This window comes from Lepus europaeus, chromosome 6 (assembly GCF_033115175.1).
Source record: "Lepus europaeus isolate LE1 chromosome 6, mLepTim1.pri, whole genome shotgun sequence".
NCBI lineage: Eukaryota > Metazoa > Chordata > Mammalia > Lagomorpha > Leporidae > Lepus > Lepus europaeus.
In genome coordinates this window covers 66,044,972-66,069,686 of record NC_084832.1, presented here as the reverse complement: position 1 = coordinate 66,069,686, position 24,715 = coordinate 66,044,972, and the positions used below count along the sequence as shown (strand labels likewise).

At 43.4% G+C, this 24,715-nt stretch overlaps 1 protein-coding gene and 1 pseudogene across 1 annotated transcript in view; one reads left to right on the top strand and one right to left on the bottom strand.

Moving 5' to 3' along the window:
* LOC133761680 (phosphatidylinositol 3,4,5-trisphosphate 3-phosphatase TPTE2-like) overlaps positions 1-22,639 on the top strand; it is a 59,298-nt gene extending 36,659 nt beyond the window's left edge. Inside the window, exons 18-19 of the mRNA XM_062194269.1 lie at positions 1,878-1,981; positions 22,426-22,639. Of these exons, the coding sequence (XP_062050253.1) occupies positions 1,878-1,980 (103 nt within the window). The 3' untranslated portion in view covers position 1,981; positions 22,426-22,639. The remainder of the gene's footprint in view (positions 1-1,877; positions 1,982-22,425) is intronic.
* LOC133761678 (cellular tumor antigen p53-like) overlaps positions 1-22,996 on the bottom strand; it is a 41,149-nt pseudogene extending 18,153 nt beyond the window's left edge.
* Between the last annotated feature and the right edge of the window lie 1,719 nt (positions 22,997-24,715).

Here is a 24,715-nt window from a genome sequence, read left to right as displayed (position 1 = left end):
AACGTACTCCCAGTAAATTCAATATGATTATGCACAATACCTTGAATTCAAAATATAGCAGGTCCCCAATAAGTGCTGATCCACTTACGAGCAATCATCAATCTATGCTAATCTAAGGCACAATTTCTGGAAGCTCTCCCAAAGGGAGAGCAAGTTCAATGGGAGAGCCTGGATCCAAGTCATGGTACTGATGTAAGGCTGCCACAGAACACACCAGATACAAGAGTTAGAGGAAAGGTTTATTATTGGGTGGGGGGAGCCAGATGGGCTGGGGAGAGAGGGCAAGAGGGTAAGAGAGGAGGAGAGCATAACAGAGAGAGGGATCAAGAGAGACAAGAAATAATTTATTAGTCTCCCAATTACACATTTTTCTAACAACTCAATCAGCAAACATTTTATTAAAAAGCATTTATTAAATGGATTTCAAAGTTATTATTCCAAAGAACTTTTTACCCATACCTGGAAACTCATTCCTGAATCTAGAAGTGCTCTACTGTGGGGTTTTGTTCTGTGGGGGTGAAAAGATGATATCAACATACCCTACAACCCAAAGGAAAAAATATTTTGAAAATTATTCAAGTTAGAGTTAAGTTGGTTGCAATTGCACGTGGCTCAATTTGATATTCATCACATCCAACCCTACTCCACTGCAAATCTGAACTGGCTCGAGTGGCATCCCAAGTCCTGTAAGACAGCAGAGGGAACATCTCACACACACTCATGTGATGCACACACATTTAATGGATTTTGAGGGCGAATGCTGGATTTCATGGAAAATTTCTATCCATTTATATCTGGAAGTAAACAATAAACTTTGATTCACAACATGGGCAAAGTCCCTCAAATAGAGAAACCTGGTGCTACACCTGTAAAATGGCTGTTACTACAGTGTACAGTTTTGTCCTTTGAAACAATGTGTTCATACTGGAGAAGCAACATTAGATCATTTTTATGTAAGTTTCTAAAGATTTTTGTAAGCTTTACATGTACACACTACTTGGCAAAGCAATTTTTATAGCTATCATGATGTTGTTTGGCCAAACACACAAATGTCATTCTTAAAAAAAAAAAAAAAACACAGTATTATTGGGTTTTATTATTCTTTAAAGATTCATTTATTTGAAAGTTGAGAGATAGTGCTGTGGCACACTGGTTAAAGCCTCTGCCAGGGAGAGGGAGAGGGAGAGGATGAAGAGGAGGAAAAGGGAGAGGGAGAGAGGGATAGAAGGCAGAGGGGAGAGCAGAGAGGGAGAGGAGAGAGGATGGAGAGGGATATGGAGACATAGAGGGAGAGGGAGAGCGTGGAGAAGGGAGAGAGGGGGGATAGAGGGGGAGGGAATTGGGGGGAAGAGGGAGGAGAGGTAGAGAAGGAGAGAGGGAAAGGGAGAGGCATGATGTAGGCAACAGATGCCCAAGCCATTGGGCCATCTTCTGCTGCCTTCCCAGGCCATCAGCAGGGAGTTGGAACAAAAGTGGAGCAACTGAGACTCAAACAAGCACTCCAATATGGGACGTCAGCATTGCAAGTGGCAACTTAATCCACTACACCACAATGCTGGCACTCTTATTGGGTCTTATTACACATCAAGCCTCTGGTGGACTTGTCATCTATGCAAACATGCTTTATCAATCTTGGATGTCATTAATTCCATAACAGGAGATGCTACAAGATTTGGTAGTATGTTGTCACTGAGGTACTTGTTAGCGAAGATGATGGTATTGTGAGAGATGTGGAGGAAGCCAAGTAAGACACACAAAAAGGCTGAGGTTCTAAATGTTGTGAGCAAGGCTTTTCATGAAGGCCAAGGGGGCCTACTGCAGGGCTTGACTGTTAGCCCTAAAATAAAATGTAATGTGTGCTTGCTTTCCCTCCTTAGGCTGTATTTAAGACGAAATGAATTGGACAACCCACACAAACGAAAAGCCTGGAAAATCTACAGCTCGTGTTTCTCAGTCGAGATGCACTTCACTCAGACCTAAGGTAATTATCCTGTACCTGGTACTCTTTTTAGTGTACCTCCTCTTATAACACACATCATATGCTTCCCAATCGGTACCACAAATGTTTTCCGAAGCTATCTATTTGTAGGCACATATACCAACGTAAGTGTATGTGTATAATTGTATATAGTTGAGAAATTAAACATTAAAGTGTCAATGGTGATTTTTTTAAATTTATTTATTTGAAATGCAGAGCAACAGAGAAAGAGTGAGTATGTAAAAGAGAACAAGAGAGAGAGCATATCTTCCATCCACTGGTTCACTGCTGAAATGGCCACAGGTCCAAGGCCTGGAGCCCAGTACTCCTTCCAGATCTCCTACATGGATGGCAGGGGTCCAGGCACTTCAGCCATCTTCAGTCCCTTCCCAGGCACAGAAGCGGAGCAGAAGCGGAGCAGCTGGGCCTTAATCAGCACTGCAATAGGGGACACCAGTTACAAGCAATGGCTTAACCGGCCACACCGCAATGCTGACCTATATTTCTTTCCTTTTTAAGTAATATACTTCATGGGAAGTTTCCACCTTATGATGAGATAAATGTGGAAGAGAGGGCAAATGAACATTAGGTATCATTCTGGATAACTGTGATACCAAACTCTTTTTTTTTTTTTTTTTTTTGACAGGCAGAGTGGACAGTGAGAGAGAGAGACAGAGAGAAAGGTCTTCCTTTTGCCGTTGGTTCACCCTCCAATGGCCGCCGCGGTAGCGCGCTGCGGCCGGCGCACCGCGCTGTTCTGATGGCAGGAGCCAGGTGCTTCTCCTGGTCTCCCATGGGGTGCAGGACCCAAGGACTTGGGCCATCCTCCACTGCACTCCCTAGCCACAGCAGAGAGCTGGCCTGGAAGAGGGGCAACCGGGACAGGATCGTTTGATTGATTTTATTGTCTCATCAATATGTATTTACTTACACATTTTTGGGAAAGTATTTAACACTGCTTTGTTTCACATTTGTAACTTCAGATTTTCAGAAAGCTAATTTCTATTTTCTTCCTCTACTTGATTTGCAAACTCTGTTACTAAACAACAGCTCAGCAGCAAAGACTAAAATTTAAACTCAGGAAAGAAAAATGTTTCACACACCAGTCCCCAGCACTGACACACTATTCTCTTGTTCCAAGCACTGCATAGGTAGCTTATGTGACAAACTTCAGTTACACACACACACAGCAGGAAGGTAACACAATCTTGGTAAACACAGAGAATAAAGAATTATCAGTAACTTCTTTTTGTGTGCAAAAGACAAAAGAAATACTAAATAATTGGAATTATTTTAAAATCCATCAGTCCTGCTCAAACCAGCTTCATCCATACCTGGGGAACTCTGTGAAGAAGACAGCCCTGTGGCCACAGGGAATCACTTTTTCTTGACTACTGTTACTTTAAGTACTTTTATTAAAATTCATTTTTATTAAAAGTTTTTGTAAGGCCGGTGCTGTGGCTCACTAGGCTAATCCTCTGCCTACGGCGCCAGCACCCTGGGTTCTAGTCTGGTCAGCACCAGTGCCGGATTCTGTCCCAGTTGCTCCTCTTCCAGTCCAGCTCTCTGCTGTGGCCCAGGGGGGCAGTGGAGGATGGTCCAAGTGCTTGGGCCCTGCACCCACATGGGAGACCAGGAGGAAGCACCTGGCTCCTGGCTTCAGATCAGCGCAACACACCGGCCATAGCGGCCACCTGGGGGGGGTGAACCAACCGAAAAAGGAAGACCTTACTCTGTCTCTCTCTCTCTCATTGTCTAACTCTGCCTGTCAAAAAAAGAAAAGTTTGAGATGACATTTTAAATTTATATTACAGTCAAAGGTTTAATGTTCTACTGAATAAAAAGTTCAAAAAATAAAAAAATAGAAAGACCATAGTCCAGCAGAAAAATAGGCGAGGTCTATAATCAATAACCAAGTGAAAAGATGCCCAACTTCACTCTTATAAAGCAAATTTTAAAAGTCACAGAAGCATTCTTGCCACTGGAGCATATAATTCTTATCAATCTCTTGGTCAAATGTTTAATACAAGCTTTGACAAAACACTGTATTTCAACTGAACTGATACACACAGGTGTATTTTTCTTTTAACCCTTTCCATTTTCCTTTCCTTTCCTTCCTCCTCTATCCTTTTCTTTTTTTTAACTTTAGCTCCCACGTATAAGGGCAAACATGTAGTATTTATCTTTCTTCTATGGCCCCCCGATTTTGATCAACATGATGTCTTTCAGTTCAAACCATTTTGCTGCAAATGATAGGATTTCATTCTTTTTTTATAGCTGAAGAGTATTCCATTGTGGGTATATGCATGTATGTGTATGTACCACATTTTCTATATCCAGTCACCTAATAATGGACACCTTGGTTGACTGCATTTTGGCTAATGTGAACAGGGCTGCCATAAGTATGGTGGAACATGTATCTCTGATAAAATGATTTATCCAGGAGTGGGATTGCTGGTTCCTAGGGCAAATCTATTTCTAGTTTCTAAGGAAATTTCCATACATTTTCCACAGTGGCTGCACTAATCACATTCTCATCAACAGTATAAAATAGTTCCCCTCTGTCAACATCACCAACATTGTTGTTTTCTTTCTTTTGGATAACAGCCATTATGAAAGAGGTGAGCTGATGTCTCATTGTGGTGCAGATTTGCATTTCTCTAATGGCTAGTAATGCTGAGCACTTTTTCATTTATTTGTTGGCCATTTGTACTTTTTTGAAAACTGTTTATTCAAATCCTCTGCCCATTTCTTCAATGAATTGGTTGTTTTCTTATTGTTCAGTTTTTATAGTTGCTGATCTATTTTAGATACTAGCCCTTGTTGGATAAGTAACTTAGAAATATTTCCTCCCAGTCTGTTGGATGTCTCTTCGCTCTGTTGTTTCCTTTGCTGGGCAGAAGCTTCTGAGTTTGATATAAGGCCATTTTGTTTACTTTTGCTTTTGTTACCTGCATTTCAGGTCTCACTCAAGAAGTCATCACCTACTCCATTGCCTCAAAGTGTTTCCCTTGTTTTCTTGTAACAATTTCATAGTCTCAGGTCTTAAATTTAGGTCTTCAATCCAAGTGAGTTGAGTTTTCTATCTGGCAACAGACAGGAACCTAACTTCATTCTATATCCAATTTTGCCATTACCGTTTACTGAAAACACTATCCTTTCTCTAATGTTATGTTCTGGTCTGGGCACTTTTGTCAAAAATCAGCTGGCTGTATTCATGGGAATTAAATTCTGGTCTCTCTATTATGTTTCAGTGATCTATGTGCCTGTTTTTATGCCAGTAGAATGCTGCTTTTATTACTATAGCTTTGTAGTATGCTTTGAAGTCAGACACTGTGATGCCTGCAACTTAAAATTTTTTCCCATGATTGCTTTGTCTACTCTGGGACTTTGTAAAATTCCAAGTGAATTTTTAAGATTTTTTTCTTTAAAGAGTGTCATTGGTATTTTGATAGGAATTGTGTTCAATCTGTAGATTGCTTTGAGTAGTACAGATACCTTAATAATATTCTTTCTATCCACGAGCAAGGAACTTCTCTCTGTGTGTGTGTTCATGATAGATTTTTCACTTCTTTGGTAAATTTATGCATAAATATTCGATTTTTTGATGGCTATTATGAATGGGACTTTTTTCTTGATTTCTCTTGCCCAGTTCATTACTGATGTACAAAAATTTACTTTTTTTGTATGTTGGCTTTCTAACCTTAGACTGTATTCATTTATCAATTCAAATGCTTTTTCCTAGAGTGTTTAGGCTTTTCCATGTACAATATGTCATCCATGTCAACATGGATGTTTTGACTTCCTCCTTTGCAGTTTCAAAGTTCAATTTCTCTTCCCAAATTGTGCCTCAAACTTCCAATACTACATTAAGTAAGAGTAATGAAAGTGGGCATCAAAGCAACTTAAGTCTGCCACACTAGCTTTCTTGGTGGAAATACACTACTACTTTCAGGAAGGGACACGGGTGCTGAAATTGCACCAATGTTAGGAACTTTAAAAAAAAAAAAAAAGAGGGAAGGAAACTCCAACTTTTAAGAATTTTTTTAAAGACTTATTTATTTGAGAGGCAGTTACAGAGGGAGAGACAGAGAGAGAGAGCTCCAATCCTCTGGTTCACTCCCCAAATGGCCACAATGGCTATAGCTGAACAGATCTAAAGCCAAGAGTCAGGAGCTTCTTCTGGATCTCCCATGTGGGTGCAGGGGTCCAAGCACTTGGGCCATCTTCCACTGGTTTCCCAGGCCATAAACAGGGAGCTGGATTGAAAGTGGGGCAGCCAGGAATTGAACTGGCACCCATTTGGGATACCAGCACTGCAGGCTGAGGCTTAACCTTCTACGCCACAGTGCCAGCCCAAAGATTTATGATTTTAAAATAGATTACAGCGGAGGTTTCTCTTCCCCAACCCTCTGAGATTCATCAAAATTCTGGCAGTCATGAGTCGCCACACTAGTCTGGGTTTCCTTATGTAGAGCACGCTAGTTTAGATCTCTCAGGATACTGCGTTCACATGGCGGGCCCAAAGTGAACAATTCTTTGAGCAACATGAAAAACTTCTGTAATACTAGTTTTCTTAAACAGACACTACTAACTTGGAATAGGATTATCCAAAAGTTAATAGCAAACAATTTAACCACTTTAGAAACATGGAGAGAGATGTGGAGAGTAATCCTACTAGGGAAGATTCTTAAATGCAGTGTACACACACATACACTTTTGTCACCTATGGTGAGATTACTTTACATAAGGAATTCTTGCAGTAAGTGAAATGCTTCTTGCAATAAAACTACCACCTGAAAACATTACTGTACATCACTCTTGACTATTCCTGACTGTTGGTTCTCAGTATAGATACAAAGCACATAAACATGGTGCCAAGTGGCTGAACAGAAGCTAAAAAAGAACCACACAGTTCAATATTCGGCAACACAAGATGTATGACCCAGTATTTGAAGCTTATTACAAGATTACTTCTAGGGGATCTCCCCACGGGGCGAGGAATCTCTGCTATTTCTTCTCCCACTAAAATGGATCCAGAGCAATTAACCAATGTTACCACAGTGAAGAAGTTTGGACCCTGCTGCCTCAGCCGTGTCCTGAGGAGGGTGCTAGTGAGCACCTGCCACAGGGCTGCTTCCACCATCGAAAAACTTCCCAGGGCCGCATGGACCCCCCCTCATGAGAGGGCACAGAGAGCAGAGACTCTACTAGAAGTAGACACCATCTGTTGATATGATCACATTTATCTAGCTTATCCTTTGACCTACCTGATACAAAGAATGATCAGCTCAGTTCATAGCCAACAAAGAAGAGCTAGCCTGGTACTTATCAAAGTAAAGTGCTTGAGAGTCCGTGGAATACTTGAAGATATATCTTCAAGTTAAGGCTCTTTAGAATAAGGGTATCAGCTCTATACATACATAACTCATTCTCTCTTCCTGGAAATTTAAAAACTGGGAAGGAGGAAGGGAGTTCTCTTCCTGGGTGACTCAGAGGCAGTACTCAATGTTGAGGTAAGAGAATGCCCTTCTGGGCCCAGCACTGTGGCTGCGCTGGTAAAGCCACTGCCTGCGGTGCTGGTATCCTAACAGGCATCAATTCCAGTCCCAGCTGCTCCACTTCTGATCCGGCTCTTTGCTATGGCCAGGGAAAGCAATAGAGGATGGGCCAGGTCCTTGGATGGCTGCACCTGCATGGGAGGCCGGTAAGAGGCTCCTGGCTTCAGAGCTCTTGGCCCAGCTCAGGCCATTGCAGCCATTGGGGAATGGGCCTGAGGATAGAGACCATCTCTCTCTCTCTCTCTCTCTCTCTCTCTCTCTCTCTGTGTGTGTGTGTGTGTCTGCCTGCCTGCCTCTGCCTATCAAATAAATAAACAACAAAAAAGAGTATGCCCTAAATCCTGCATCTTAACAAATGGAAGAGCAGGTGGTTTTGGGGGATGCTAAAGTCTTCTCCCTCACCACTGATGGGAAAATCACTCTCCTGCTAGAAGCAGAATGCTCAGGCATGGAATAATATTTGATTGGTGTCTTAAAAAATAGGAGCCACCACGATTCTCCAACCAGTAACTACACAAAGACTTTTCTGGAACCGAATGAGGGACAACACCCTTACTCTTTGTACTCCACTCAATTCCTACATTCTTTTGAAACTCTTTTTTTAATTTAATTTTATTTAAGAGACAGAGTGAATAGGACAAAGCTCTCATAAACTGGTTCACTCCCCACATGTCCACAATGATCAGAGGGGAAGCTGGGCACCAGGAACTCAATCCAGGTCTCCCACATGGGTGGCAGGAACTCATTACTTGAGCCATCATCTGCTGTCTCCCAGAGTGCTCATTAGCAAGAACATGGAATCAGGAGCCAGAGCAGGGAACTGAACCCAGACACATTGGTATGGAATGCAAGCAACCTAACCCATGGCTTAATGGTTAGACCAAATACCCGCCCCCTTCGGATATTTTGAACAGAAAAATGTATTGCATCTATTGATAGTTTTGCCAAAAGGGGGGAACTAAAAGAAAAAGGAAACAAAAACTTCAGTGATTTAAAACCTAGAACAGATGACGAAAACCGTATCTTACATGATTTTTCTGATCTCTCCAAATCAGTCGGTGTGTACTAAGAAGGAGGGTCCCAGCATCAAATTTTAACTAGATAACAAAATATTAATAATATATCATGTCTAGATTTACCTTCCCAGAAATCACACAATACTAAATCATATAGACATTTTATAAGTAGGTTTATCGCAAATAAAAAAGAAGCAACGCTACACACATCATAAATCTAAGTTATACATGCTACTGTAATTGGTTTGGAGAAAATCAGAAACAACCCTGAAGTGTAACAGCCAGGTAGTTAAATACAATGAGACCCAGGCAGAGGTTAAAAGAATGAGATGAGCAGAGCCAGAAGCTTCCACCACCGCTGTCGGCGTCAAGAGTCATGCCTGTAGTGATGAGCTCTAGCTCCTGGAAACCATCAGTAAAAACTGCTAGAGGATCAAGAAGGGCTTTGTGTGCAACACGCAAGCTGAAGGAATTTTCTATGGGAATTTTCCGATGCTCTGGAGAAGTTAATGTTGGAGGAATTAAGGAATGTCGCTCAGTGTGGTGGTGGCGGCTTTCTGCCAGCTATAAAACAGAATGGCAGTGTGGCAACCCTGCCTGGGATTGTTCATCCATCTGCTGCGTGTCCTGATGTCCATTCAGGCTATGGGTTTGCTGTTGGGAATATTGCAGTCTTTGAGACAAATGACCCTGAAGCAATGGTATCCCTGGTGGTGTTAGATTTGACTTTAGCTGTGGTATCTGCTGATTTAAATGAAAAAGATGCCCAGCCTGTGAAGGAGCAACTTGCCCAAGCTGCGTTTGACCACACCCCTGTTGGCATGGCATCAAAAGCTGTCATTCCAATGACTGCCAAAGACGTGGAGAAGGCCTTGGAGATGCATATGAACTGGTCCCTACAAGAATGCTATGGCTGAAGATGAGATTTTCAATGAGTATGCTGCTAAGAAAATGAGCTTCAACCATAAGGGACAAGTGTGCATGATGACCCACAGTGGCAGCAGAGGCGTGGGCCACCAATAGCCTCAGATGCACTGGCAGTTGTGCAAAAGGCCAGAAAGACAGACAAGACTACAGTAAATGACCATCAGCTGGCTAGTGCTCAAATCACTTCTGCAAGTCAGGCCTGCCTAAAGGGAATAGTAGTGGCTGGGAACCACACCGGCTCAACTGCTCTTCCATGACTTTCTCAACCCACTGGGTATTGTCGTGGATTCGTTCTGAGAGGAGGAGTCATCACGCAGACACCAGGAGTCAGGTGATAATGGGCCAGAGGTGAGCAGCCTGTAGACTCATTAATTTCAGCAGGTACAGCAGCTTCTATAACTGAGGCAGCCAATCCAGTCAAGGGGCAGTTTAAGACCTAACCAATCACAGCCTCTTGTTGCCAGGCAGGCTCCATTCTCCATTGCCAGGTGGGTTCCAAAGCCATTCCTGAGTAACTGACGCTTGCTTGCCAGCAGCCACCTTGGCATGGCCTTCTCATTCCACCACATTTCCCCCTTTTCGTTTATTTTTGAGCAACGGGAGGCATGCTTCTTGGCCATACCATTGTTGACCCCGTTTCCATATGGTCTCCGTACGTGGCTGTGCCTGTCTCAGGTTGTCCCCCAGGGGATCTTACCCGTCATTGACTAACCAGCCCTCAAAACAAGAGACCACAGGAGTGCTTGCTCAGATGGGGGTAGGAATGAGGAACAATGGAAATCAGGAATGGCGTGACTGCACACAGGCTGTGAGCCGTTTGAGTGGTTGACCAGAGCTAGTGGGGTATAAAGCAGTAGTGGATGTGGCTATGGGCAGTTACTCAGGGAAGGATGATAGGGCAGGGGCTTGACAGTCGGTAGCAGGTGCATCCGCTAACAAGGCGGACTCTCAGTCTTGTTCAGCAGGTTCTGGTTGACTGTCAGTTGCAGGCTTGATGTTTCTGGCTGGTACCCAAATGGGCTGCCCCACATTCTCTAGAAAGACACAAGCATATCTTCGGCCCTTGTTATCAGAAGCCTTTCTACGGGCATTGGAATCCAGGGCCTGAATTCTGCATCCGCTCAGACATTAATGGCAAACATGCAGGTGGGATGGGGTCTAGCAGCTGCCTTTAGAGCCTGGGGTGCCCAGGGATGGCCACAAACATGGGTATCCTTACTGGGTGCAGATGGGATGACCTCGCATGGGTTATCGCCTCGAGGTCGTCTAAGTTCTTCCCGCGGATATTTGGGGGGTGGCTGACTAGGCACTGCTGTCTTGTCTGCTGTCCTGTCATTTTCACTGTCAGAGCTCTCTCTCCCTCAGTCATCAACTGTTGCCTGTGAGGCAGCGGCCTGGAGTGACAGGCTCTTATCACTCACAGATTCATTACGTTTGGTAATCTGGGTGAGCTTCTGAGAGGGGGGTATCTTTCCCATGTTTGAGCACTTAAGAACGGCACGCCACACCAACTCTAGCCAAAGGAAAGAGATCCACAGCACTGCTGCCATAACAAAATCAATTCCTAGCAACTCAGTGGCTGATGGCATTCTGCAGGGGGTTCGCTACATTAGACAGACAATGGTGTATCAGATCCTAAGTATGTCCTGTGCTTAGTGGGGGACTTCCTCGATTCGTTAGGTCAAGGCCGTATGCCCACACGTGTCTCTGGAACATCACCTCAATAGAGTGAAGGAAGATGACTTGGTTCCGAATTCTGGGATGATCAGTCCCTTATGTGAATTCGCCTGGTGAACCGAAAGTAAAAGGAGGAGCCGAGAAGCGGTGTTACGCTTCTGGGTGGTGTGTGCCTAACCTGGGGTCACTTCAACCACGGACAAGGACAAGGGAAGGGGTTTAGGAGGGGGTTCTGTGCTCACCCTCACAGAACTGAACAGCACACAAAACACCGAGGGGCCTATTTGCTGATATCAAGGGGAGGGGACCTCGCTGAGTCTGACACACTGTCTCTCAGTCACATTGGGCGCCAGACGTTGCTGTGGATTCATTCTGAGGAGGAGGAGCATGGTGGGGACAAGAGGTGCGGAGTCACCACACAGTCTCCAGGAGTCAGGAGAAAGTGGGCCAGATGTGGGGAACAACTGCCAGCAGGCTGGAAACAGCAAACAGGCCATCACACTTGGGTTGACTGCAATTATCAAAGTGTGGGACCCTGACCAAGGGCGCCGCTGGACATCACCAATGCTCACAGAGGAGAACTGGCCTGAAAGGCGCTTCAGACACCAGATGCAAGACCCAGCAGGTTACAAAGTGTGCAGCTCTAACTGCTTCAGGAGCAAGTGCTGTAAAATAATCTTCCACAAGAATCCAAACTGCCCCCATTTAGAAAGGGAAGAATATGTTCCATTGTGCCAAAGATTTGTAATAAAATCTATTAGAGGACTGGTGAAAAGAGTCAAGAAATTGCCTTGCTCTATCATATGATCTTTTTAAATATTTATTTATTTGAGAGACAGAGTTAGAGAGAGAGGGAGAGGGTGAGGGAGAGAGAGAGAGAGAGAGAATCTTCCAACCACTGGTTCACTCCCCAAATGGCTGCAACAGCCAGGGCTAGGCCAGGCTCAAGCCAGGAGTTTTATCCGGGTCTCCCACATGCATTCCAGGGCCCAAGCACTTGGGCCATCTTCTGCTGCTTTCCCAGGTGCATTAGCAGAGAGCTGCATTGGAAGTGGAGCTGCTGAGATTTGAGTGGCATCCCTAAGGACTAATGTCCTTACTATATGGAGCACTCATACAAATCAATGAGAAAATAGCCTGTAATCCACTAGAGGAATGTACAAAGACTATTAATAGAAACTTCCCAGAAAAGGAACATAAACACTCTTATAAACACATTAATAGATGCCCAAGCTTCACTGACAATAAGATAAATACAAAGAACATCAAAATACCCCTCTTCTTTTTAAAAATCGATTTTATTTGAGAGGCAGAGAGACAAGGAGAGACAGCAATCAATCTCCTGTGTGTGTATAATACTTTAAAAAGAAAACTCATGAACACACATAAATACACACAAGAACAGTTATGGATGGAGATTCAATCAATGACACTGAGACAACAGTGTTGCTAAGTAGTGGGGGGAAGAAGTTCAACTTATACCTAAACATACTGCAGCAAAGTAGACTCTGGATGGATCAACTATTAGGGCCAAAAACAGAAAGAAAAATTATAAAGACAATAGAAATGCATGCAATGACTGGGCTGGGCCAGGCCAAAGCAGGGAGAATTTGGTCTCCCGTGTGGGTGGCAGAGACCCAACCACTTGAGTCCCTACATGCTCCCGCCCAGAGTGTGCATTAGCAGGAAGCTGGAACTGGGAGCAGAGACAGGTCTCAAACCTAGCCACTCCAAAGTGGGATGGAGGCTTATTCAGCTGTGTCTTATCTAGCAGGCCAAGCAACCACCCTGATACCCCTTTTCACCCCTAAGACTGGCAAAGATCCAAAAGTTTGATAGCACTGGCTGGTGACTAAAGGGACAACCTCTGTGGAGAAAAATGTGTTAATATCTATAAAAATTACAAATACACACATCATTTGACCCAAGGATATTTGGAACTTGCTACAGATGAATTCACACTTGGGCAAGATGATATAATATCGGGCTATCCATTGCTGTTTCTAAGAGCAAAGATTGAAAATAATTCAAATGGCATTCATTTGATTTATAAGCATTCATTAAAAAGAATTCATAGGCATTCATTAAAAAGAATATGGAGAATTTTTATGTACTTACAGTAGTCAATAAAACCTAAAATGCTACTGATTGTAACACGCATCTTGCTTTCATAATTGTTAAAATGTGAAAAAAGTGTGCTTAGAAACAATGACATTCAGTATATTCTCCAGATAATCAACTGGAAAAAGCAGCTTCAAAATAGGAAGCACAGGATACTGCACATTTATATTTTAAAAAGTAAAAAACAGTATGTTTCACACAAATACCTGTGTGTGACACATTTGCACAGCTCTGTAGAATGAGACACCTGGGGAGAACAAGGTGACCAAAAGACAAGGGTGGGAAGGAGACTTCTAACTCTCTGGACTGAATCTAAACGTCCACCTCAGATCCCAATTGATGCCCTAAGGCCACTGTGATGGTATTTGGAGATGGAAGATGGTGCCTGTGTAAGGTCACCAGAGGGGTCCATGACAGATATGTGCTCTTTTTTTTTTGTTTTAAGATTTGGGTTTTTTATTTGAAAGGTAGAATTGCAGAGAGAGAAGGGGAGAGAGAGACAGAGAGGTCTTCCATCTACTGGTTCACTCCCTAGATGGCCACGTTGGCTAGGGCTGCACCAGGCTGAAGCTAGGAGCTTCTTCTGGGTCTCCCACATGGATACAGGGGTCCAAGCACTTGGGCCATCTTCTGCATTAGCAGAAGAGGGCATTAGCAGGGAGCTCGATAGCAAGTGGAGCAGCTACAAATTCAACCAACCCCATATGCGATGCTGGCACTGCAGGCAGAGGCTTAACCTGCTACGCCAACAGCACTGGCTCCTGGATTAGTGCCTTTCCAAGCAGAGGAAGAGACATGAGAGCTCTCTCTACACGCATGAATGTAGGGAAGGCCTAGTGAACACACAGTGAACCGGTGGTTGTCCACAAGCGCCAGGGACAGGACCACAAAGAAACACAGAAACACGGCCATCAATACCAAAGAAGCTAAAGGAAGAAAAACTCCCAGTAAAAGCTCACAGGAAATTCAAAGCATATATTAGAAATATCTCTGGGGAAATGGCAGGGCAAAGTTACTACTTATAAATAGTCACATTTAATGTTGATGGCCTCAACTCTCCAGGTAAAAGACACAGATTGGCTAAATGGATTAAGGAACAAAACCCATCTATTTGCTGCTTACAAGAAACACATCTTACCAACAAAGATGCATGCAGACTGAAAGTGAAATGTTGGAAAAAGATATTCCTTGCCAACAGAAACCAAAAAAAAGCTGGCATAGCCATATTAATATCAGACAAAATTAACTTTAACACAAAAACTGCTAAAAGAGACAAAGAGGAGCACTATATAATGATTAAGGGATCAATTCAACAGGAATATGAAACTACTATAAATGTATATGCACCTAATTACAGGGCACCGGTTTATTTAAAAGATATGTTAAGGGACTTAAAGGGAGACTTAGACCCCAATACAATAGTACTGGGGGAATTCAATACTCCACTCTCAGAAACAGATCAACTGGATAGAAGATCAACAAGGAAACAGCAGATTTAATTGACACTATAGCCCAAATGGATCTAACAGATATCTACGGAACTTTCAATCCTACATTTAAAGAATTTACATTTTTCTCAGCAGTGCATGGAACCTACTTTAGGATTGACCCCATACTAGGCCACAAAGCAAGCCTCAGCAAATTCAAAAGAATTAGAATCATACCATGCAGCTTCTCAGACCACAGTGGAATGAAGCTGCAAATTAGCAACTCAGGCATCCCTAGAGCATATGCAAACACAGGCATATGCGGAACAACATGTTCCTGAATGAACACTGGATCACAGAAGAAATCAAAAAAGAAATCAAAAACTTTCTGGAAGCAAATGAGGATAACAACACAACATATCAAAACTTATGGGATACAGCAAAAGCAGTGATAAGAGGAAAGTTTATAGCAACAGAGTCCTACATCAAGAAATTGGAAAGGCACCAAATAAATGAGCTTTCAATGTAGCTCAAGAATCTAGAAAACCTGCAGCAAACCAGACCCAAATCTAGTAGGAGAAGAGAAATAATTAAAATCAGGGAAGAAATCAACAGGATTGAATCCAGAAAAAAAAATTACAAAAAAAGTCAGCCAAACGAAGAGCTGGTGTTTTGAAAAAATTAACAAAATTGACACACCATTGGCCCAACTAACTAAAAAAAGAAAAGACTCAAATGAATAAAATCAGAGATGAAAAAGGAAACGTAACAACAGACACCACAGAAATAAAAAGAATCATCAGAAATTACTACAAGGACTTGTATGCCAGCAAACAGGGAAATCTATCAGAAATGGATAGATTCCTGGACACATACAACCTACCTAAACTGAACCAGGAAGACATAGAAAACCTAAACAGACCCATAACTGAAACAGAAACTGAAACAGAAATAAAGGCCCTCCCTACAAAAAAAGCCCAGGACCAGATGGATTCACTGCTGAATTCTACCAGATATTTAAAGAAGAACTAACTTCAATTCTTCTCAAACTATTCAGAACAATCAAAAGAGAGGGAATGCTCCCAAATTCTTTCTATGAAGCCAGCTTCACCTTAATCCCAAAGCCGGAAAAAGATGCAGCATTGAAAGAAAATTACAGACCAATATCCCTGATGAACATAGATGCAAAAATCCTCAAAATTCGGGCCAATAGAATGCAACAACACACCAGAAAGATCATCCACCCAGACCAAGTGGGATTTATCCCTGGTATGCAGGGATGGTTCAATGTTCACAAATCAATCAATGTGATACACCACATTAACAAACTACAGAAGAAAAACCATATGATTACCTTAACAGATGCATTGAAAGCATCTGATAAAATACAATACCCTTTCATGATGAAAACTCTAACCAAACTGGGTATAGAAGGAACATTCGTCAATACAATCAAAGCAATTTATGAAAAACCCACGGCCAGCATCCTATTGAATGGGGAAAAGTTGGAAGCATTTCCACTGAGATCTGGTACCAGACAGGGATGCCCACTCTCACCACTGCTATTCAATATAGTTCTGGAAGTTTTAGCCAGAGCTATTAGGCAAGAAAAAGAAATTAAAGGGATACAAATTGGGAAGGAAGAAGTCAAACTATCCCTCTTTGCAGATGGTATGATTCTTTATTTAGGGGATCCAAAGAACTCTACTAAGAGACTACTGGAACTCCTCGAAGAGTTTGGCAAAGTAGCAGGATACAAAATCAATGCACAAAAATCAACAGCCTTTATATATACAGGCAATGCCACGCTGAGAGAGAACTTCAAAGATCAATCCCATTCACAATAGCCACAAAAACAATCAAATACCTTGGAATAACCTTAGCCAAGGACATTAAAGGTTTCTATGATGAGAATTACAAAATCTTAAAGAAACAGAAGAGGATACCAAAAAGTGGAAAAATCTTCCATGTTCATGGATTGGAAGAATCAATATCATCAAAATGTCCATTCTCTCAAAAGCAATTTATACATTCAATGCGATACCAGTCAAAATACCAAAGACATTCTTCTCAGATCTGGAAAAAATGATGCTGAAATTCATACGGAGACACAGGAGACCTCGAATAGCTAAAGCAATCTTGTACAACAAAAACAAAGCCAGAGAAATCAAAATACCAGATTTGAGGACATACTACAGGGCAGTCGTAATCAAAACAGCATGGTACTGGTACAGAAACAGATGGATAGACCAATGGAACAGAATAGAAACACCAGAAATCAATCCAAACTTCCTCAGCCAACTTATATTTGTTCAAGGATCTAAACCCAATTCCTGGAGTATGGACAGTCTATTCAATAAATGGTACTAGAAAAACTGGATTTCCACATGCAGAAGCATGAAGCAAGATCCCTACTTTACACCTTACACCAAAAATCCACTCAACATGGATTAAAGATCTAAATCTACGACCCAACACCATCAAATTATTAGAGAACATTGGAGGGCCGGCGCTGCGGCTCAATAGGCTAATCCTCCGCCTGTGGTGCCGGCACCCCAGGTTCTAGTCCCAGTCAGGGCACCAGATTCTGTCCCGGTTGCCCCTCTTCCAGGCCAGCTCTCTGCTGTGGCCCGGGAGTGCAGTGGAGGATGGCCCAAATGCTTGGGCCCTGCACCCGCATGGGAGACCAGGAGAAGCCCCTGGCTCCTGGCTTCGGATCAGCATGGTGCGCCGGCCGCAGCGGCCATTGGAGGGTGAACCAACGGCAAAGGAAGACCTTTCTCTCTGTCTCTCTCTCTCACTGTCCACTCTGTCAAAAAAAAAAAATAATAAATAAAAAAATTTTTTAAAATAGAGAACATTAGAGAAACCCTGCAAGATATAGGTACCAGCAAAGTCTTCTTGGAAAAGACCCCGGAGGCACTGGCAGTCAAAGCCAAAATTAACAACTGGGATTGCATCAAATTGAGAAGTTTCTGTACTTCAAAAGAAACAGGAAAGTGAAGAGGCAACTGACAGAATGGAAAAAAAAATTTGCAAACTATGCAACAGGTAAAGGATTAATAACCAAAATCTACAAAGAGATCAAGAAACTCCACAACAACAAAAAAAAATCCCACTTAAGAGATGGGCCAAAGGCCTCAATAGACATTTCTCAAAAGAGGAAATTGAAACGGCCAACAGACACATGAAAAAATGTTCAGGATCACTAGCAATCAGGGAAATGCAAATCAAAACCACAATGAGGTTTCACCTCACCCCAGTTAGAATGGCTCATATACAAAAATCAACCAACAACAGATGCTGGTGAGGATGTGGGGAAAAAGGGACACTAACCCACTGTTGGTTGGAATGCAAACTGGTTAAGCCACTATGGAAGTCAGTCTGGAGATTCCTCAGAAACCTGAACATAACCCTACCATACAACCCAGCCATCCCACTCCTTGGAATTTACCCAAAGGAAATTAATTTGGCAAACAAAAAAGCGGTCTGCACCTTAATGTTTAGTGCAGCTCAATTCACAATAGCTACTAAGACTTGGAATCAACCTAAATGCCCATCAACAGTAGACTGGATAAAGAAATTATGGGATATGTACTCCGTAGAATACCATACAGCAGTAAAAAAAGAAAGAAAGAAATCCGGTCATTTGCAACAAAATGGAGGAATCCTGAAAACATCATGCTGAGTGAAATAAGCCAGTCCCAAAGGGACAAATATCATCTGTTCTCCCTGATCGGCGACAAGTAACCGAGCACCAAAAAGGAAACCTGTTGAAGTGAAATGGACACTATGAGAAACAATGACTTGATCAGCCCTTGACCTGACTGTTCATGAACAACTTAATACTTTACCCCTTTTACTATTTTTTTTCTTCTACTTAATACTACTGGTTGAACTCTGTAATTAACACTCAATTATTCTTAGGTGTTTAAATTTAACTGAAAAGTGATCTCAGTTAAATATAAAAGTGGGAATAAGAGAGGGAGGAGAGGCACAATTTGGGACATTAATGGTAGAGTTAGAAACATGCCAAGGGATTCCAATTCAATCCCTTCAAGGTGGAAAATACCAAGGCCATCTCACTAGTCCAAGTGATCAATTTCAGTTCACAACTGATCATAATGATAGGTCTAAGAGTCAAAGAGATCACATAAACAAGACTAGTGTGTGCTAATACTAACTGATAGAATAAGGAGAGAACAATGCAACATAGGAAGCGAGATACACAGCAGTCATAGAATGGCAGATCTCCTACACAGCACTCTGGACTCAGAATTAGCATTCGGATCTGGCTGAGGAAATCAAAACACTCAGGAAAAAAAAATGACCTAAATAAAAGATCTCTGCGAGTGAAATCCCAGTGGGAAGAACAGGCCATGAAAGAAGGGGGTACCTTTCTCTAAAGGGAGGAGAGAACTTCTAGTATGACTATGATCTTGTCTAAATAAGATAGGAGTTGGCGAACTCAAAAGGCTTCCATAGCCTTGACAACTCATGACAAGAGCCTAGGGAGATTACTGACGCCATAATCAAGAGTGTCAATTTGTTAAGTCAACAACAGGAGTCACTGTGCACTTACTCCCCATGTAGGATCTCTGCTCTTAATGTGTTGTACAATGTGAATTAATGCTATAACTAGTACTCAAACAGTATTTTACACTTTGTGTTTCAGTGTGGGTGCAAACTGTTGAAATCTTTACTTAATATATACTTTGGTATATATTTGATCTTCTGTATATAAAGAGAATTGAAAATCAATCTTGATGCGAATTGAATGGGAGAGGGAGCAAGAGATGGGAGGGTTGCGGGTGGAGGGAAGTTATAGGGGGAAAAGCCATGTACTCCATACACTGTACTTTGGAAATTCATATTTATTAAATAAAAGTTTTAAAAAAAAAATTTTGGGGCCAGCACCGTGGCTTAACAGGCTAATCCTCCACCTTGCGGTGCTGGCACACCGGGTTCTAGTCCCGGTTGGGGCGCCGGATTCTATCCCTGTTGCCCCTCTTCCAGGCCAGCTCTCTGCTATGGCCCGGGAGGGCAGTGGAGGATGGCCCAAGTCCTTGGGCCCTGCACCCGCATGGGAGACCACGAGAAGCACCTGGTTCCTGGCTTCGGATCGGCGCGAAGCGCCGGCCGCAGCAGCCATTGGAGGGTGAACCAATGGCAAAAAGGAAGACCTTTCTCTCTGTCTCTCTCACTATCCACTCTGCCTGTCCAAAAAAAAAAAAAAAGTTTTGGGGATCAAAATTTTAACTCTCATAATTTGTCATTATCTTTGAAAATTATATAAGTAAAAAAGTTTTTAAGTTGGAACCCAAGAGAATAAATCAAACTCCTTAATTTCTGTGAAAAGCAAGAGTACATTGCTATCTTCTATGAATTCTAATGATCAGAAGTTAGAATTTGCCATAAGAAGATGTGCTTGTATACTTTCTAGGGGTATTTAGTTATGTCAAAAACTGTAAGGCTGGTCCCATTTACAAGGCTACCTTATGACATAAACTCTAAGGAAAGTATTTTAGTGAGTGTCCAATTCTTACAAGTAATACGGGATGCTACTGTGTTTAAAATCATATAGAGCAGGCATTGGGTCTAGCAGTTAGGCTACCAGTTAAGACGCTCACTTCCCACATCAGACTGTTTGAGTTTGATGCCCAGCTCCGGCTCCTGACTCAAGCTTCCTGCTAACAGAGTCCCTGGGAGCCAGTGGTGATGGCTCAAGTAACTGGGTTCCGCCACCCACACGAGTTGAGACACCAGCTTCTTTCTTCAGTTCCCACGCTGGCCCAGCCATTCGCGGACACTGGGAAGTGAACCAGCAGTTGGGAGCTTGCTGATTCGCTCTGCCTCTCAAATAAATAAATCTGTAATTTTTTTTAATTCCCCTTTCCAAAAGCAAATATTTTATTAACTTGAGAGTACATGGTGTTGCATTAGAACATGAGTTCTGATTAAGAAATGCTGTGTTTTATCTTACTGCAATCCAAGCAGAAGGATGTAAATTTCAAGCTCAAACCAGAGTATGTTCCATTGCTATGTTAATCAACAATATGCAGACGTAAAATCTTGCTGCCTTAAGTGAAGAGATTGTGTAATAGTTCCCTTCAGGGGTTCCAGGGGATTCTGATCTAAACCTGACAGACAAGTTACTGCTGGTTTGCTTTACCACTCAGAGTTGAATAATTTCAACTACTTAAAAGTTCATCAAACTTGGGCACTCACTGAATAACTTATCTTATTTTTCACGTTATTTCTTATGAAACTAATACATATTCATTACTGAAAAATCTGGAAAACATTTAAAGGAAAGTCTAAAATAGAAAATGAAATCATTCCTATCCATAGAAGCCAGAGTTTTTATACATATATATATACATACACACACACAGTGTATATTTATATGCATGTACACTCTAGAAATGAGACCAGGATATTTATAGTTTTATAGCTTTTTTTTTTTTTTTTACTTAGCAACCTATACTAGCAATCCCTATGCTAACTAGGGCATGCTGTAATATAATAAACCAATCTCTGCAGCAGGCATTCAGATTGCCTTTGGTTTTCCCGTCTATGTGACTGTAACCATCATGCACTATAGCCAATGCTATAGCCAATGCTATGAGTATCTTCAAATGTAGTTTTCTTATGCATCCCTGACTCTCTCCCAAGGGTAAATTCCTAAAAGTGAAATAGTCAGCTGAATGAGAACATTCGGTAAATCTGGTATATGCTGCCAACTTGCCACTTTATGCATTACTAATCTTCTTAACATTGTTTTCTAATTAGCTGAGGCCACAGAAGCATTTGTGAATTGAAACAAATGACCTGTCTACACTGCTTAAGGAAACCACACATTACCCAGGCATAATGGGCCCACAAAAGCTGTGCCTGTACAGACAAGCACACACACACTGATTTGCCAGGGGCACCGGGGTGTGGACAGAGCACAGGCCACTGGATCTGGCTTGGAATTGCAGCTCCATCAGTGCCTGCTTGTGTGGCCCTGGACGGCTCACAGTTTTCTCAGCTATCCACCGCAGGTCTCTGTGTCCACATCTTTGGGCAGATTTGCCACATAAAGGCATCTGGCACTGGTGACTGCTCTCTGCTGAAGTGCTGTGGCCCAGTGAACAACACAGCTTTAAGTCCCACCTCTCCTGCTACTCTGTGGATCCTAGGAAAGTCCCTTGGATCTCTCAGAGATATTTTCTTAATGAAATACTCAGCTCGTACACCTGTTGCAAGGAATAAATGAGGTCATAAATATAAAGCTCCAAGCACATGGGAGGCACTTTAGTTATTCTGGTTTTTTAAAAATGGGTTTCACACCCACAATGAGCCAGAAGGTACAGGATGACCAGTCTGTCCAGGGAGTGTGTTGGGACGCAAAGCCCGGAAGGCTGAGCCTTCTCCTTCCAGACGGGAGGCTGACTTGACCAGACCTGCACACCAATGTGCACACTGCTATGTCTTCGGTAGCACGTGAGGTACTGACACGTGAGCACGCTGAAAACATTTACGAACCAAACGGCCAGGAAGGAGAAGTGGCAGCTGAACACTTCCGGAAACTAACAGTGTTCGTGAGTAAATGGGTTTAAGAAAAAAACTTTTTTTCCCCTTCATCCTAGTTTACACATTCCACCCAAGCCAGGACGTCGTGTGGTTTCACCGAAATCGCTCCTTAACACTCCCTATTTCTTCTGTTTGCACAGGCAGCTCCGGAGACGCACGGGGGCACCCCCTCGCTACATCACCCCCAACACACTGGCTCCCAACTCCGTCCGCGCTACAGGACTCACACACAGGAACCGGCAAACAGGAACCCGAGCCGCGGGCCCTGCGGCCTCCTCCGGAACCCGTCCCGGGCCGCCCCGCCGCTCTGCGGGGACAGAGTCGGGAGGCGGCAGTGCCCGCACCCAACGTCAGCGCCGGCGGAACGGGGCCGTCCCGGAACGGCGCCGAGCCCCGGCGTCCCGAGCGCGGCCCCGGGCACCGCGCCGTCGGCTCGGCCCGGCAGAGGCAGGCGCCCAGCGCCCCAGGCCGCCGGCGGAGAGACCCGAGCGCCGCCGCCCCGGCCTCGCCGACGACCCAGAGCCAGGCCGAGCCGGTCACGCCGGGCCCGCCGCCGCCGCCGCCATACCTTCTCCTCGCCGTCGTAGATGCGCACCCCGCGCTGCTGGATCACCAGGGTCTCGTTGAGCTCCAGGAGGCCGCTGGTCCACACGAAGCGGTCCATGGCCGACGCTCAACCGCCCGCCGCCACTTGCCCGCTTGCTCGCCCGCCTGCGCCTGCGCCAGCGCTCCGGGGCCGCGAGTCGTGCGCCGGGCGGACGGCGTCGCCCCCTGGCGGCGAGCGTGGCGGAGGTCGCCTTCCAGGGAGAGTGGGCACGGGCGCGCGCGCGGCGCTCGAGGACGTGGAGGCGTGCGTGTCGCGCCCCCTGGCGGTCTGCCCGCCAATGGCCTTTTACACCCTTGCTGGGCAGCGCGGTCCACCCCATCCTAAGCCCTCAGCGTAGAGGGAGCCCAGTCTGTAGCTTGGACTTCCTCATTGCCCTTTATGCCTGCGTATCTGTAGCAGTTTTCTTGTCGGTGCCTGGCATTTCATTAAAGGCTATATTTTTTTTTCAAATGAGAATTGATGGCACGATTTTTTTTATACAGCTGCATAATCTTAAGTCAATTTCTACACAGAAGCCTTCAAAGATTTGATTGGAATGGGATTGAAGAGATCAACTTGGAGAAAATGGACACTTTAGAAATATAGGGCCTCAGCCTGCTGAGGTCTGGGCCCTCTGCCACACGTTCAATCTTTGTGCACGCTGGCATTGGTCGACCTCTGCAAGTTTATTTTCTCTGGATAAATTTAGTCTGGCTGTGAGTGATAAAAAAAAAAAAAAAAGAAAGAAAGAAAGAAATATAGGGCCTTCCAACCCATGAGTGTGTTATCTATATTTATTTAAGGTTTCTTTCAATAATACTTGTGCTTTCCCACAGAATGAATTTTGCAGAGACTCCAAAGCTTCGGAATCAAGTGATTTCTTCTTGCTGCAATCCTACTAGACCCTGCAGCCCCGACACAGTGGTCCATCACCGCGCTCTTTCCTGCACTGTTTGCCCTCGCCTGCCATCATCATCCTTTGGGTTGTTCCTCAGTGTTCTCTCACCAGCACCCGCCTACTTCACGGGACCAGAGGAGGAACAACTGAAGCCGATTACTGATGTTCCAGGTGCCTGTAGTTTCATGGTGGAGACATTTCCGGGAAGGAATTCTTCTCTTTGGATCCTTTAGAAAAGGGTCTACCTTCTCTAACAATTGTGGGATAATGATATAAAAAAAGAGTTTAAAAATATATCATTCTTGGAGAGGATAAGTCTGGATATTAGGAGAAAATTGCCATGCTGGAAAACCTGTTTTTCAAATTTTCCTACTTACTCTCAGCCAATTGAGACCTCCACTGCTTTCTCTGAATCACTTTTTAATATGCCCACTTAAAATTACTGAGGTGAAATTCACATGATAGCAAGTTAACTTTTAGAATGAGACATACATCTATCTAGTTCCAAAGCATTCCCATCACTCCAAAGAAAAATCCCTTACCCATTAAGCAAGCAGCCTCTCCCCAACCCCCATCATCCACCAATCCATGGACTTCTGTGGATTTATCTATTCTGGATCTTTCATACAAATTGAATAACATCACACACAACCTTCTGTGTCTGGGTTCTTTCACTTCGCAAGCTTTGGAGGTTCTTGAGTCTTGTTAACTGTCCTAATTGTTAAACTGTTCTGTCACTTATTGGGAACCCATGTGTACTCAAGCTGTCTGATGAAACTTCAGTACAGAACAACATTGACAGCAGTACATAAACAGCAGTGATGTCTTAGGGATGATGGGAATACGACTTGGCTGTTGTTTCTCCCAGAGTTGACCTTAAATGTAAGCAGCCATACTGAAAATGGGACATTTTATTAAGTAAAAAAAAAAAAAAAAAAAAAAAACC